The 15,587-nt window shown below is 53.3% G+C and overlaps 1 protein-coding gene across 1 annotated transcript in view; it reads left to right on the forward strand.

The window, feature by feature from the left end:
• Positions 1–15,587, forward strand: part of CMIP (c-Maf inducing protein) — a 207,955-nt gene that overhangs the window by 163,290 nt on the left and 29,078 nt on the right. The window contains exons 5-9 of the mRNA XM_036993750.2: positions 1,599–1,640; positions 7,412–7,474; positions 9,836–9,916; positions 12,615–12,718; positions 14,270–14,374. Coding sequence (XP_036849645.1) covers positions 1,599–1,640; positions 7,412–7,474; positions 9,836–9,916; positions 12,615–12,718; positions 14,270–14,374 — 395 coding nt within the window. The remainder of the gene's footprint in view (positions 1–1,598; positions 1,641–7,411; positions 7,475–9,835; positions 9,917–12,614; positions 12,719–14,269; positions 14,375–15,587) is intronic.

Below are 15,587 nucleotides of genomic sequence, written 5' to 3' on the forward strand. Positions count from 1 at the left end.
ATCTGGGGCAGTGGAAGCAGCATCTGGGCTCAGCAAAGCCTCTGCCTGGAAATGCGCACAGGTGTGTGCGGACCGGCTGGAGCACAGAAGCCTGAAAGACGGGTCTGCCCCTTGCCTAGGTGAGCACCGAAGCTCACTGGTGAGAGGCATCTGCTTCGGAACTAGGTTAAATCCTACTCTGCCACCTTTATCACCTATGCTCCCGGGAGAGTGCGCCTCAGAGTCTCATGTAACTCCTCTGTCCAAGGGAAAGTAGGGGAACCGTCATGAGAAAGAGAAATGGGTGGATGAGCATTACTGAGCTCTGACACATGCCTGAGGCATGGTGAGCTCATTTCCGTGATAAGGGGGGACCAAAGGCAGGTTTTCATCTACCCTGGGCTGAAAAATGACTGATGTTCAGTAATCGGCCATAAATGGGCTGTTCCAACTCCACCGACATTTGCATAAAGAAAAAGGTGTTGGAATTAAAATAACCTTCCACGTGTTTCTGGATTCTAAGCTCATGGGTCGGGCTGTCTCCACGGGGACCTAGAGACTCTGGAGCCCAGAGGCCAGCCCTGGTTTGCGGGCACTGTCACCCCTCACACAGTTGATTAAAATCAAATCCACCGCTCACCAGCTAGTCTGCGCTCTAGCTCCTGCGATGCATCAGATGCCCTCATACTCCTTAAGCCTGCCCTCGGTGGTGGGCACCGTGAGTTTCTTCCTAGGCCTCGGGGACGGTCATGGCCAGAGAAGAGGTGTGCTATGAGCCGCAGACACTGCTCTGCTAGGAAATATCAATCGACACCGATGTGCTGTGTCCACGAAGACAGACAGACCAAACAAAACACACCACAAAACTAGCAAAAAAGACCATAGTGGCCGTTCTGACTTTTCCCATGATTTTATCCCTTTCCTTATTCACGTTCTCAGAGGATGGCAGTAATGGGTACCCACTGTGTAAGAAAATTGCGGTTTGGGGGTTAGGGAGTATATCTAAAAATTAAAGAAGTTTGATCCATTCAACTTATTTTTGCAAGTTAATTGCTTGGATTTGAATTTAGCTAAAACATCTTGAGCCAACTCATGGACATCAGTGTTCCCTAGGAACCTACTTTGAGAACCACTGAAATAATGTATGTGCTGCTCCTAAAAGACTATCTGGCACAGAGTCAAGACTCAGAAGGCTGTTTCCTTGCCTGTCTGTGGTGAAGCTACCTTCTGGCCGCCAAGCGACATCACTGTGACCCAGGCTAAGCGTGGGTCTCAGCCATGCCCACATTTCTTATCACCAAAGCCTAAGAGGATCCCCACTTACGGAAGAAGAAACCGAGTCCACCAAGGAGAAGTGCCTCGCCCAGCGTGCTGTAGCCCACACGTGGTGAAACAGCATGGGACTCAGTTCCCTGCCCCGAGCCGTCCCTTAGTTCCTTCCCGACCAAGCCTCTGAGGGTCTTCTGATCTGTTTAATTAAGGAAAAGTGACAGCTGTGCTCTGCCTGAGAGGCTGAAAGCTTTTGAAACTCTTTGGACTTTTGAGATACAAATGCTTCCATTAATTAATACTGGATTTTTGTTTTACTTTCCCCCTGCTCTCTGCGCTCCAATCTTCAGAACACAAACTTGACTACCCAGGAGCATGAAAACATCATTGTGGTAAGTGTCTCACTGATCCCCCTCCCGGTGCCCGCCTCCCAGTGCCCGCTTCCTGGTGCCCACAATCCTTCCCCTGGTTTGAGTTACTTCTGGAAGCGCCAGTGTAATCCATTAGCATGGCAGCCTTGCTCAGCTTTGTCTTTTCTGTCAAGCCAGACAGACTCCCTCCTGCCTTTGCACATTTCAGGGCTCCAGCTGATGGGGGTTGGCGGCGGCAGTAATTATCAGTCTTTGAGGTTTGTAGTAAGTCCGCCTTTATCACCTCCTCCTTCCTGAGTGTGCCACAGGGAGTTGAAGGCAAGAGATGGCAGAGACCCCTATAGTTCATTCAGAGGCATAACCCTCTTAGCTGAAAGATAAACATTCTCTTTCTTGCCCCAGGACCTATCCTAATTAACCCACAAATAAAACTTTAATTCCCTCTGATATGCAAAGTGAGATGTTACTTTCTAGGACTTGTCTATAATGTAAGCATCTTCTGGATAAAATGTCTTCCAGGGTGATTTTAAGCTACAAAACTAGAGAGAAGAAAAAAATGAAGTTGCACGCACTGGGTACCAAGCACTGTGCTATATGTATTTGAATCCATAGATAATTAAGACAGCCCCTGCTCCCAAGGGGTGCAACATTATTATAGGAAGACAAATGAGATCACTGCGAAAATGCAGTCTTGTCGTGTAGAGAGTGGAGTGATCAACTTACTTGGGAGAGAAGCTAGAGAGTCTCCTGGAGGCAGTGACGTCTGAGCTAGGTTTTGAAGTATCAGTAGGAGTCTGCCAGACGGCAAAAGAATAAAAGGCGTTTCAGAGAGGAAATCAAACATGCACAGCATGTTGTATTCTGAAAGCTTCAATGTTTCTGGAACATGAAGCTTAAGAAAATGGGAAGCAGCGAGGCAGAATCTGGCATCGCATTAAGTTGAGGCAGAGCCTGTAGGCCCAAGAAAGGACCTGGACCACTCACCTTTGAAACAAGGGCAGTATCCCAGCCACTGTGCCCTCTGAGTGAACCCACCCACTGGGCCCTGGCAAGCCCAGCCTGGAGAGCCACCCACAGCTCCAGCTGGGTCCTGTGGGTGCCAGAGGAGGTGAGCCTTCGACCTTTCATCATGGAGAGTAGATGCAGCAGCTCACGTGGAGCCCCACCCCCAGGGTCTGGCCCACAGAAAGTGCTCCACGGGCGTCTGCTAAAAATCCAGGGCTTTTAGCCCTGCTCTGCCCTTCTCTTGCCAGAACTGGGGAAACCTCAGCCTGGGCATCCCCCAGTCACCCACCACCACTTCTGTCTGGTGTACTATTAATTAATAAATTAATTGAACACACATTTGTTGACGGGTGAATACAAGTGTGTGCCAGACACTAATGTCTGCTCCACGGACAGGGAGCTGCCATTGAGCGGTTTCCCGTGTGCTGGGGAGCCTAACAGGTCACCAGACAACCGAGAAATAACACGGTCAGGGACTGAGATCTGTTTGGGGCAGACACACAACCTCCTCCATCAGGGAGGGTGCTGTGCTGGGAGGAAGGTGACAGAGGGCTTCCAGGACACGGTGAGCAAATTGCATCTTCAAGGTGGGATAGGGGTGCTTTAGGGAAGGAGGTCCAGGCAGGGGGCCCAGCAAGGGCAGAGCGCTGAGACTGGGGCTGGTGGAGAAGCAGGAGGGAAGGTGGGTGCCAGGGAAGGGTTTGGCTTCTTCCTCTCCCAGATGGCGACACCTTTGGGTCCAACCGTGCACTTCGGCTTTGGAAGAGGGTGAGGGCTTTGGACTTGGGATGAGCCCAGGAAAGGAATTTTGATCTGAGAATTCAGGCTGCGTGTATCCAGCTAATTGGGCTGGGCTGACCCCTTAGATGGGCTGGGCTGAGCCCCGCTGCTCAGCGGGGATGCCTGAGAACAGGGGGAGAATTTAATCTGAGGGCCCACCCTCCATGTCTCTCATTCCTGTGAAGCCCTCTGTAGTCCCCTTTCTTTCCAACAATTACTTTACCTGATTTGACCTGTTGGCAATTAGTCTTCTCCCCACAGGACCTAGTATTTTTTTATGTACTTACTTTTCAAAAAAACTTTCACAAATAACTTGAGTTGTTTTTATTTGGTCCATGTGGGGTCAGGCAGCCGTACAATATGTAACTGTTGACTGGTAACAGCTGGCAGGTCACTGCATGAGCTTTTGGACCTGGAGTCCAGCATGCTGGGTGGGGGATGTAGGCTTGAAGCCAAAAGTGGGTTCAAGTTCAGAGCCTGACGTGGAGCCTGGGCCCCCATACTAGCTGCAGCCTTGGGTGAGTAATGGAAGAACTTACAGTTTTATTTAAAATAGCTCTAGGAAATTCTTTAAAATAGTTTTTGAGGATGTCACGCATATATTTCCATTGTAAAAAGGAAAAAGATTCACCCCATGCCAGTGCCCTCTTCCGAGACAGCCCCTGGGGACTTTGAGATGTTGGCAGGGCGGTGACAAGCTCACACGAGCAGATGCGGCTGCCATTTTTCTTTTTTGTTCCTACCGTTACAATGTCACGCTACAAGCGTTGTTCCGTGTTGTTTTCTCACGTAACAACATGTCTCGGAGGTTCTTTCGAATCTTCTCGTGCATGTCTACCCCAGGCTTCTCACCTCAGCACAGTGACCCTGGGGATGGACTGTTCTTTGTGTGGTGGTCATCCTGGACATTCCTGCCCCACCCGCTGGATGCCAGTAGCCCTCCCCATCGTGGCCAGGAAATGTCTCCAGACGGGTGCCAGAGCAGCCCTGGCTGAGAACCTCTGGTCTGCTCCACTCTTTCGGTTGGTTCTAGGATGTTTTTATTTAACCAGATGACCATTCAGATCATTTCCACCTACCTTGTTGCTCTCAGCCTCAGTTTCCTAATCTATGAAATGGGTATGGCAGTGCCTTTCTTACAGGGCTGCCGGGAGGGTTAAATGAGACAGTGCATCCCACATGCTTAGCAGATGGCCAGGCTCATAGGTCCACAAAAACATAAACCATTTTTAATAATTATACATTTTTAAATCATTGCACTTTGTGACTGAGGCAGTCCATGTAACCTTCCTGACCCTCTGTCTCTTCATACGCACAAATGGAAAGAACTACCACTTGACCTCACAGAGTTGTCACAAGGATCAAATGAGATAATAGCTGTGGAAGCCCGGAGCCTATGCCTGACACCCATTGTGGGTGCCTAAGTTGTTCCTTTATTCCTTGACTCGTCCCGGAGCAAGAGGGGGCCCGGCATGCCGGAGGGCTCGCCCTGGGGGATACACCCTGTGTGTGGTCCCCTCTCCCACAGCTGGTCCCAGAGTGAGGTCTGGGGAGCAGAACACCGCAGGCCGGCCAGCGCCTCAAAGGCTGGGGGCAGCGGGGAGGGTTGTCCCGCCGCCCTGCATGGCCAGACCTCTTCCTGTGTTCGCAGAGGGCTCGGCGCTGGGCAGCAGAGAATCCCCACGTGGCAGGCCAGGCGCTGACCCCAGGGCCAGGCTCACTTTCGGGCGTTTGTTGCTCTTCATCTCCCTGTTTCTCTGTCAACCTTGTCACCAGAGGGGCTGTTTGTTTCCAGCTGTGTGGAGAGCCAGGGCTGAGAAGTAGCCTGGTGAATGACTCAGGCTCCTGGCCACAGACGTGGGTTCAAATCCTGCCTCCACCATGCTCTGACTGTGCCTCCTTGGGCAGCAGACTTGTCTCTCTGAGGAAAGGGGGCAGGACTCCCACTCACCTCCCAGCACACATGAAGGTTCAGTGACGGGACCGCTCGGAGCCCGACACAGAGCACCCAGTGCAGCACCTGCTGTTTGGACCATTACCAGGACTGCTCCATGTGGCGTGGCGTCCGGCGGGGTGGTGGCTTAGCCTTGCGGTCAGCGAGGAGCCCACCAGCCTCCGACCCACGCCGTCTGGGAGAAGGCCCCATGCTGATGGGCGTGTTCTCTGTCTGTGCTGCTCGGTGTTGTGGTCCCCGGCTTCCCTGGGCTGCTGAGCTCTTGAAATGTGGTTAGTACCACAGAGGAACTGCATTTTTAGTGTATTTCATTTTAAATAATTTCTCTCAAATTAGTTAAAATTTGAAAAGTCACATGTGGCTAGGGGTTACCGAATTGGACAGCGCAGCCCTAGACAGGTAAAATCCTGGGCCTCTTCTCCAGCTGTTGGTCAAGCCTGGCTGTTGGCGCTCAGAAGCAAAATCTGAATTTCAATGACCATTTCTCATGCATGTGCTCAAATAACTGGTCAACTAACCATCACCGCTTACCAGCAGCCAGTTCTTCTGTCCTCGCTCTGGACCCAAGACAAGCAGGAGGAGGTCTGAGCCGTGGGGTTGGTGATGGGGAGACAGTCTCGCCACAGAGCCTGCCTGGGGGCCCGGGTGGAATCGTCACCCCCTGCTGCCCTATCCAGTACAGTCCAAGACAGCCCCCCAGTGATGGTGTCAGCAACACGCTGTGCTCAAGGCAGTGGGCCTATCCCGAGCCTGGACCCCAAAGCTTCTAGAGTTTTCTTTCATCACACCCCCTTCAAAACCCCTGTGATCAGTAACTCTTGTTTTCCCCATTTCCTGGACTGGAAGACTAATGCCTAGAGAGGTTGAGTTGCTCACTCAATGTCACACTGCCTGCAATCTCAGTGCTGGGCCCCAGGTCTCCTATTTCCTAAATTTGTGCCTAAGTTTGTGACAAATAGGAAAATGAATGGATTTCACATAGGTATTAGCCATTCAGCAACTCACATTTATTGGGAGCTGGCCTTATTTCAGGATCTGTGAGAGACAGTTTACAACAGAGGTTCTCAATTGGGGTCACTTTTGTATCCTATGGGGCATTTTCCTGGATACATTTTTTTTTCAATTGCTCTAACTTTTTATTTGAATTTGAGATTTAGCAAAGTCATTAAAGCAAAAATCATGCAAGAGGCAGGAAAATTAAACACCATTCAGGCCCTGGGGACCTTGCCCAAGAATGGCAGTGGGAATTATTGCACAGCTAGCCTAAGAAGGCTGTGCGGAAAATGGATTCAAGGGGCATGGACAGTCTGACCTTCCTTGATGCACAGGAGTGTGTCTGGAGACGTCTGTGACGGTCAGAGCTGCGTTGGGCGCTGCTGGCATCGAGTGGGCGAGAACAGGGATGCTGCCGAACATCTTACGGTGTGGGGGACCTTCCCCACCACAAGGGGTGACTGGCCCCAAACGGTCCGTGCGTGGCCGAGACGCCCTCGGCCATGTGTTACCTCCTCTAACTCTGCTGTGCCTCTCTCTGCTCCGCTTCCCACGGCAGGAACCTGGGCTTAACAGAGATGCCCTAAGTCACTCAGTGCGGTGAGCACCCGAGCCAGGACTCTGGCCCAAAGCTGGGGCTTACCATCACCATGCTCTCCTGCCCTGCAGCCAGAGACTGTTGGTCTGAGGGGGCGTGGATGGGTATTGGCGGGTCCTGCAACCCCCAAGGTTACATGCATCACTGTAGGTGTACATTTTTTCTGGAGGGCAGCCCAGACCTTTTATTGGCTTCTCTGTGGAGCCATGTGTGCCCCCCACCCCACCCCCATCCCCCCAAATACTGGAGCTCTGACCTGCAGGTCAGAGAACTGGTCTTTCTGCCCAGACGGTGACAGGGAGGCAGTGTCCCCATTGTGAGCCAGCCCTCTGGTGCAGACGTGCCTCCCCCTATAGCCAGCCCTCTGTAGACATGCCCCCTGTAGCTGGCCCTCCAGGTGGACATGTCCTCACCCGAGTTCTCCCTAGAGGTTCTGACTGACACTGCTTTGTTGTCTTTTAGGCAATTGCTCCTTTGCTGGAAAACAACCACCCACCACCAGATCTCTGTGAATTCTTTTGCAAGGTATGGCATTGCTAAGCTGGGGCTGCGTGCCATGTGTGTGCGTGCCAGGCGTTGGCTTTGCACAATTTGCCAATAACCCGGGACCTCCACCTCACAACTCTGGGTCAGAGCCCAGGACACTGCCGGGCAAGTGCTAACTGAGGCCTGAGGCCCAAACCAGTGGGTCGGGGAAGAGAGTCTGGCTTTTTCTTGGAGTATCTTCGTGACTGTCTTGGGAGAAGCTTGCAGCAGATTTTCTGGGCTTCTGACGTCAGAGCTGGGTTATTTTTAGCCAAGGCTCTTCTGAGTACAGCTGGCCTACAGCGGGGGCACGGCCATAGGGCTTTTCCTGAACAGGAAAAGCAGGCAGGGGATGCCAGGTTAGCACGGAGGAGCCACGGAGCAGGACATCTGTTCCCAGGAGCCAGCAGCGGCCTTTCAGTGGGATGTACCCGGAACATGCCCAGGGACCAGGCACCCCTCATTCCGAGAGCACACTCAGCAGGCGGGGGGCTGAACCCGCATGCAGTCCTGTTTTGTTCTTTGTTGTGGGGTTTTTTGTGCAACGGCTTGATGTCCTTGGAAGGATGCAGGGCCACAGGGCCCAGGTCTGGTGTGCCTTCCCAATACCCGCTCCCTGCCCCATCCGGTCTTACTTGAGCTGGTTCACTCCTTCGTGCTCTTCCCTCCCCGGCTCCGTCCTCAGCCACAGACTGTCCTTAGTCGGGGTGTGGGCTGTGTCCACCAGAGGGACAGGTGCAGCACCTGGGATGCTTGGTGGTCTCTGGAGGAAAGGGGACCTTGATGCATAGTTGCCCCCACGCTGTCCCTGCCCCCACTCCACCTGGGAGGATGTCCTGTCTGTCACACAGGCTTTGGGAGATGATTGTGTCATCCTCTCTGGCCCTATCTCTGCACTGGGAGATCTCTTCCAGCACCCCACAGAGCAGAGGGTGGGCCCAGGGCACATTCTTCATGTGTGTGTGGCACGTGCCAGTGTGTACCTTCTGCGAGGGGCAGTGAGGGGGTCCGCATGGGCACGCACCCGAGTATAGTCATGCCTACCTGTGTGTGCGTGTCTGAGCTGGCCTCTGCGCAGGTGTCGGGGTCCTGTGCTGTGTCAAGGCCCCCTGGGCCCACAAGGTGAAGGAACAACAGCCTGGTGAAGCCGAGGACTTCGGGGGAGGGCCTTCTCTGTGCCCTTTGCTCGAGGGTTCGGGCCCCCGGGCAGGGTGGGGTCAGATAACCCAGGGTCTGAGATAATGGCCAGCTGCTCTCTTACCTGTCATGGAAAGTCATCTCCTCACTCAATATTTTGTCCAGGTTAATCCAGATCTGCCCCTTGTTCTTCTCCCGAGCTGTGTGGTCTCTCCCAGATCTCACAGTTCTCAAACTTTTGTTCTGAAACAATAGACCTCTGTTCAAATTGTCATACCTGAGGGTTCTTGGTAGCACAGTTTGAAAACCAGTGTTGTAGAAGAAGTCCTGATCAACTCCCCACTAACACAGTGGCTGCCCTGCCGTTTGGAGGCAAGAGTCCCAGCCCCAGCTGGTGCCTCGCCTGCCAGGGCAGCCTGCCCGGGGAGGAGAGCTTAAGGGGCACCAAGCCGCCCCCCCCCCTCCCCAGGTCCACTCCGGGCCAGCTCTGGACACCCCTGGGCAGCCTCTCCTGCCAGACTTTGAAGCTGGGGAAGGTTCCTAGGATCTGAGGGAAGTTTATTTATCTTGGATTTCCAAGGAAAGCCCCGATTTCTAATATCCCAGGCCGGTGTCCTCATCCAGGGTTTACAGACTCAGCACCCCCAGGTCCGGGCAGGTTATGAACATGTTGCAGTTGGCGGCGCCCTGGCTGCTCCACCCGAAGGCCTCCGATTTCAGTTGGAAAACCATGCTGGAGAGAGAGCGTGTATCTGAGAGCTGCTTCAGCCTGTAGACTGTAGCTAGTTACTCAAAGCCAGCAATCAAAAAATCCCACAATTATCAGGATTCTGGTGTTCAAACTGTAAATAAACCCCTGGTATGCTTGCACCTGATTTTCAAGAGACTCCTTTCTTCAGCCAGGCACTCCGAACCTCAGGGCTGCCAAAGTCCCACGACCGTATCAGAACAGACTCCTCTCTACCACTTGAACAGTCTCAGACTTTGAGATCAAAACAAAAAAAAAGACAAGATCCCATCCCTGCCTGCTTTTCTTCCTCCAAAAATATGAACAAAAAGCCTTGCAACAATATTCAACAAGGGAACCCCCCGTCATCAGGGCTGGACTTACCACCCCTGAGCCCTGCCCGGAGCTGTAGACCTCGGGCAGGACTTTCACAGGCTCGCGTGGCCCTCGCCTGACCCTGCCAGGCTCGGGCCTGACCACGTCCTCTCTCTCCCCAGCACTGCAGAGAGCGGCCCCGCTCCATGGTGGTCATCGAAGTGTTTACCCCCGTGGTCCAGAGAATCCTCAAGCATAACATGGTGAGTCCCCCCAACACCCAGACTGCAAGGTCCGAGGAGGCAGGCCTAGGGCTTCCACTTTTACAAAGATTTGGCCAGCCTGACAGCCAGGGACTAGGGGTGGGGTTCTGTTAAGTTGAGGTATTCATGTAGCCTGAACCCTGGGCTCTGTTTCTTTCTATTAAGACAACAGGAAGATTCTTTTCCAATACAAATAACAAAATTTATGTGGCCAGGAGAGAGAGAGAGAGAAGTCTCCCGCACGTAGAGTCACAAGTGATGTCTGGAGATACTCAAGGAGGAGGTGTGGAGCTCTTCACTCCTAAGTGGGGACTGTCCGTAGTGACATCCTTCCAGAGGGCACCACATTGGAACGGGGAAGAGAGTGACCGGCCAGCAGAGGAACCTGACAGTTAGGACCTCGGCCAGGTGATCCGGGTGCACAGCAGCAGTGAGAAGCCACGGTGGTGGCCTGCGCCCCTGCTGGGACGTGAGGACGGGGGCGCTGTGCTCTGGGTCTTCCTCCCAAAAACCCGCAAGCCCAGTGTGCTCACGGGAAAAACGTGAGACGCTCCCAACTGAGGGACAGTCTACAGAACACCTGACTGCACTCCTCAAAGCTGCCCGGGGCCTCAAGGACAAGGGAGGTCTGGGAAGTGGTCACGGTTAAGAGGACCTAAGCATATGTGGTGATGAAATGTCATGGGGTGTCCTGGATGGGATCCTGGAACAGCAAAAGGACATTAGGGGAAACTGAGGAAATCTCAATAATGTATGGACTTCAGTTATTTTTTTTACAAAACACAGTGGCTGTATTTAGTTACACGTGCACAGAGGATCAGGCACTGCAATCTGTGTGACCCCTTTGCATTCTCTCATCAATTCCGTGAGAGCAGCAAATACTGTTTTCTCCATGCCCCATGTGGGGAAACTAAGGCTTAGCAACCTCTGCTACGTGGCCCCAGGGCTACAGCTAGGAATAACTAACATCTGCTCATGGATATTTATTGAGCACCTTCATAGAGCCAGACACAGTGTGACACTCAAGCATGTTATGTCATTCGAGTGACCTCCTTCTATAGATGAGGAGAATGAGAGCCAGAAGGTTCCGCACGCAGGTTACCCAGAGAACCCGTCAGCAGCTGGGTGTGCCCTGCGGAGTGCTAAGGACACGGTTGGAAGTGAGGGCCAGTGTTCTGACCTGCTCTGCTGAGCCAGCCCCCAGCCTGGACTGGAGTCACCTCGGTGACCTGGAGGCGTCTGTCTGACTGCAGTGTGGGTTCAGCTTCCGACTCAGGTGTGGGGTGCCTATGACTGCTGCTTCTACCCTCTCAAGACTCAGCAGGTGAAAACCACTCTAAAAAGGGGTGACCTGCAGATAGATTAGTTTGTGAAGTAGCTTTCCTGTCTCCACACTGTGCCCCCCAAGAATATCACATAACCTACCCACCCTTCCCCGATCAGGAATGAAAATGTATGACACACGTGATCTGTAAAGAAAGTCTCCACTTTTCTGTTTTGTTTTTTAGATCAGAGTCCTGATTCAGGTTGGTTTTTATTAAATGGGCTCCACTGAGCGGGGGCAGAAGAGACAGATGAGTTTGGGGACCACCAGGCTGCCCTCCGAAGCCTAGCTGGTCAACCTCATCATGACCCTGGCACTCGCAGGTCCCTGACTGTGGACGTGGGAATGGCTGCAGGGTCCTCTTTGGCCAGTGTCTGTGTCTCTATGCTGACAAGCCTCTGAGTCAGCAGCCCCCATGGAGATTGGCCTTTCCACGCCTAGCTGAGCTCTGTCACCCCCTGTTGTCTTGCTGCCCTGGGAAGCCCAGGAAACGTCAGTCTCAGTGTGGCGCGTTGGGCCAGGCGGGAGTCCTCTGTCCTTGGTTAGGCTTTAGCCTTTTCAGGGTGCTTTTTCTATATTGTTCCAAGTGGATGAGGTCATCAAACATCTTTTAGTTTAGTTCTGGAGCCCAGTGGGTGCAAAAGGGTGCCCCCTGGGACCCTGCGCCTGGGGACCATCCCCAGCCCAGGGCCACATCCATGTCTCGGCCGCCTTCCTGCCCTCCTGCTCAGGAGCAGGAACAGGTGTCTCTTCACTGAGGGTGTTTGGGAACAAGAGGAGTCACGTTCGTCCAGCACTGCCTTTGTGTCCCGTGTCCCCAGGAGTCCCAGAGTTCCTCCACCCCTGCCCAAATTGGGGGCCCCAGATTGGGGCATCTCCTGACTTGGCTGTGCTGAGTGGCCTCAGATAATGGTTCACAGGGGGCTGGGGGCCCAGAAGCTCTCAGGCGGCTGCAGAAGAGTTGGCAGCTTCCCCGAGGGTTGTTGGGGATCTGGCTGGACATCTGCAGGACCCCTTGTGGCCATGCAGAAGGGAAGCCCCAGGTTGGCCACTTGCTTTTTTTGAGGACATTTGTGTGGCACGCTGATGCCTGCCACATGGGTGGGTTGGCACCATGCCAGAGGGCTGACTGGCTACAAGTGCCAAAAAGCCCTCCCATGTCAGGATATTCCCTAATCTCCACAGACGGCCATCAAAGCAAGAGGGTGGCTGGACCAGTTCTTTGAAGTGAAAAATATAGAAAGAGGAGATAGCTGGTGTCTTCCCGTTGCCTTTTGCACGAGCAGCTCCAGGCCGAGCAGGCCCGACAGCCTCCCAGGCCCCTGGCCACCTCTGCCACGTGTCCTGGCTGCTACGTCTGCCCTCTCTCTGCAGGACTTCGGGAAGTGCCCGCGACTGAGGCTGTTTACTCAGGAGTACATCCTTGCCTTGAATGAGCTCAATGCGGGGATGGAGGTGGTGAAGAAGTTCATTCAGAGGTGGGTCTCCCGGCCGCACCCCCTCCCTCCCTTGGCCTGTGACCCAGTTTATCTCCTCACTGCAGAACCACTGGCTCCATCGATGCCCAGAGCAGAGCCACTAGTGTCCAAAGGCCCCAAGCGTCTCAACCGTGAGGGTCTCCTGGGTCCCCATGACAACGTGTGGTCTGAGGTGCTTGCTTTGTGACATTCAGCCAGTTGCTGTACCTCTCTGGTCCTGTTTCCTCCACTGTCTTGGGTTGGGGGTGGTGATTATGCAGCCAAATAAGATGATAGATAAGGAAGCCCCTCACAGAGTGCCTGATGCTCAGTAGGAACTCCGGAAATGGTAATGATCCTAAATAATACGAGTATTTGCACAGGTCCCACACCCTTGGGCTGCAGGTGCTGGGTGTGTAGGAAACGGTCCCCTGGTGGCTGTGGAGAGTCATCACTGGGGACTGGGACAGCCACCTCCCCAACAGCAAGCGGCATCTGTTTCTTATTCCCTTCTGGCACTTGGGGAGGGAGCTGTTGCTTTTGCTTTGATTTTTTCTTTTTCTGTCTGTGCCTCAGTCTCCTCATCTGTGAGGTGAGCACCGTGATACCCACTGCGTGCAGTTAACGTGAGGATTCGGTGTGCTCACACGCGTAAAGCGCTAGGAGCGCGTAGGTGTGATGAGAGCACTCAGTGGTCATTGTCACGGCTCTTCTGATTTTGTAAGAAAACCAAATCAACCTGTTAACAATTCCAAAGCTGTGTATCTCCTAAATGTACTCGACCTGAAACTCACAGAGCATTTCCAGACCCAAATGGTGTGTCCTTCTGCTGGAGCCCAGGCAACATCAGGATCCTTTTAAAGCACCCAACTGTTGTTTGCAAACTTTTTTCAGGTTTGGCCTCTTAGTCCCAATGGCCACAACAAATTTCCAGGAATGTAACGCATATTATCTCCAGGTCCCAAACAGCTCTGGGAGTAGGGGGTTAGCCCCATTTTACAGGCGAGAAAACTGAGGCACAGAAATAGCCATGATATAAGTAACAGGAGCTGGCACCTTATGGCAGATGTAGCAACGGTGTCCCAGACATATGCCAGAGAGACCATAATGATTCTTCTTTCAAAGCAGGCCACTTTTGAGAGTAAAATGAGGCATTATGAATAATTATGAATAATGCAACTGTCCCGGGATATATGGCCACTGTATGCTCAGTCTTCCCATGAATTAGAAAACTTGGTCCTTATTGTAAGCCATTGAGGAGTGGCCCGTTGTCCCCATTTTATAGCTAAGGAAACCAAGAGTGGAGAGTTTAAGTAGTTTGCCAAGGCTGCTCGGCTAGACTTGAGTCTGGGCCTGCTGCAGCTGGAGCCCATGGCCTGGAACTGGCTTACTGCTGCTGCACATGGCAGACCCAATCCCCATGTTGCCAGCTCCCCAGCCGAGGGCCTAGGGTGCCCCACATAGCACACAGCAGCACCCCAAGTCATGGCTGACCAGCACCCTGCCCCCCACCTCCCTGCTGTGGGCGCCCCACTGCAGCCCCGCCTCAACCTGCTCTCTGCTCTTTTCCAGCATGCACGGCCCCACGGGGCACTGCCCCCACCCCCGGGTCCTGCCCAACTTGGTGGCCGTGTGCCTGGCTGCCATCTACTCCTGCTATGAAGAGTTCATTAACAGGTCAGTCACCACCCACACTGGGACAGTCTGGGTGGAGACAGGGAGGGGCTGAGTCCCCAGGGATGGTGGCTTGTACACACCTGACCAGGCCAGGGAGGCGGAATGGCTTTCACTGGGCCTGCCTCAAGTGTGTTTGCCAGATCCCACAAGCTCCTTGAGTCTAGGACCCAGAACCCAGTAATGTGACTGGAAAAGCAAATGCCATAAATCAGTACTGGCAGCTGCAGGGCCGTTGTGTTGGCTTGGCTTTGGGAACAAGTGTTTTATTCTGAAGGTTTCTCACCACCTGGCACACGTGCCACATGGGGGGCTTATATGTGCATTTGTGTGCCTGTGAATGGTGAGGTTTACTCTCTGTTTACCTTGTCTTTGTAAATCTGGAGTTGTTATTTATTTATTTTTATTGAAGTATCATTGATGTACCATGTTATATGGTTCCAAGTATATACACAGTGGTTCAACAGTTACCCAAACTCGAATTTTGTCTTGCCCATGGTTTGCATGTCTTCCTGAGAACCTGCTGTGCACTGGCACACATTTAAGTGCCCAGGATAAAGGAGAGCACGGAGTCCCTCTGGGTGCTTTTGCCCTACTGGGGCAGAAAATATATAAGTGCAGGTGCAGGGTTGTCAGGTGGTGCGACACGCCGTGGAATCAGTAGAGCAGAGCAGTGTGGGGGGCAGTGTGGCGGGCCGGAAGAGGCCGTGCAGGGCCACTACCTCAGGTGCCCCCGGATTTGGGTGCAGCAGCTTATTAGAGAAGTTACCCAGGAAGCCCTGGGAGGGGCCTGGCAGAGGAGGACAGCCAGCGAGTCCGTGTTCATGAGCAGGTGGGCACGTGAGCAGGTGAGCGCGCCCCACTGAGACCTCCCAAGAGACTGGGTGCAGCACGTGTCACAGTCATTCCTCTGAGGGATGGTGACGCTGGGGTAGCTACTTCCCGGCTCCCTTTCTCCCCTGGATGAGAATCGCTCCTGGGATGAGACTGACGCAGATGCCATTAGTTTGAATAGAACTTTCCGCAGTGACCTCTAAGGTCATTGGGGGGCTCTGGTGAGCAGGCCACACAGCTGGCACCTGCTGAGCCACCCTGTCCGAGATGCTCAGGGGGTGCACTGCACAACCGTAAGGGGGCCAGATGTGTCTAGGCAGCACAGAGCAGGGGGCACAGCAGGGGTATGTTTCAGTCCTTAAAGAAAAGACAGCAGAGCATT

This window comes from Manis javanica, chromosome 17 (genome assembly GCF_040802235.1).
Source record: "Manis javanica isolate MJ-LG chromosome 17, MJ_LKY, whole genome shotgun sequence".
NCBI classification, from domain to species: Eukaryota; Metazoa; Chordata; class Mammalia; order Pholidota; family Manidae; genus Manis; species Manis javanica.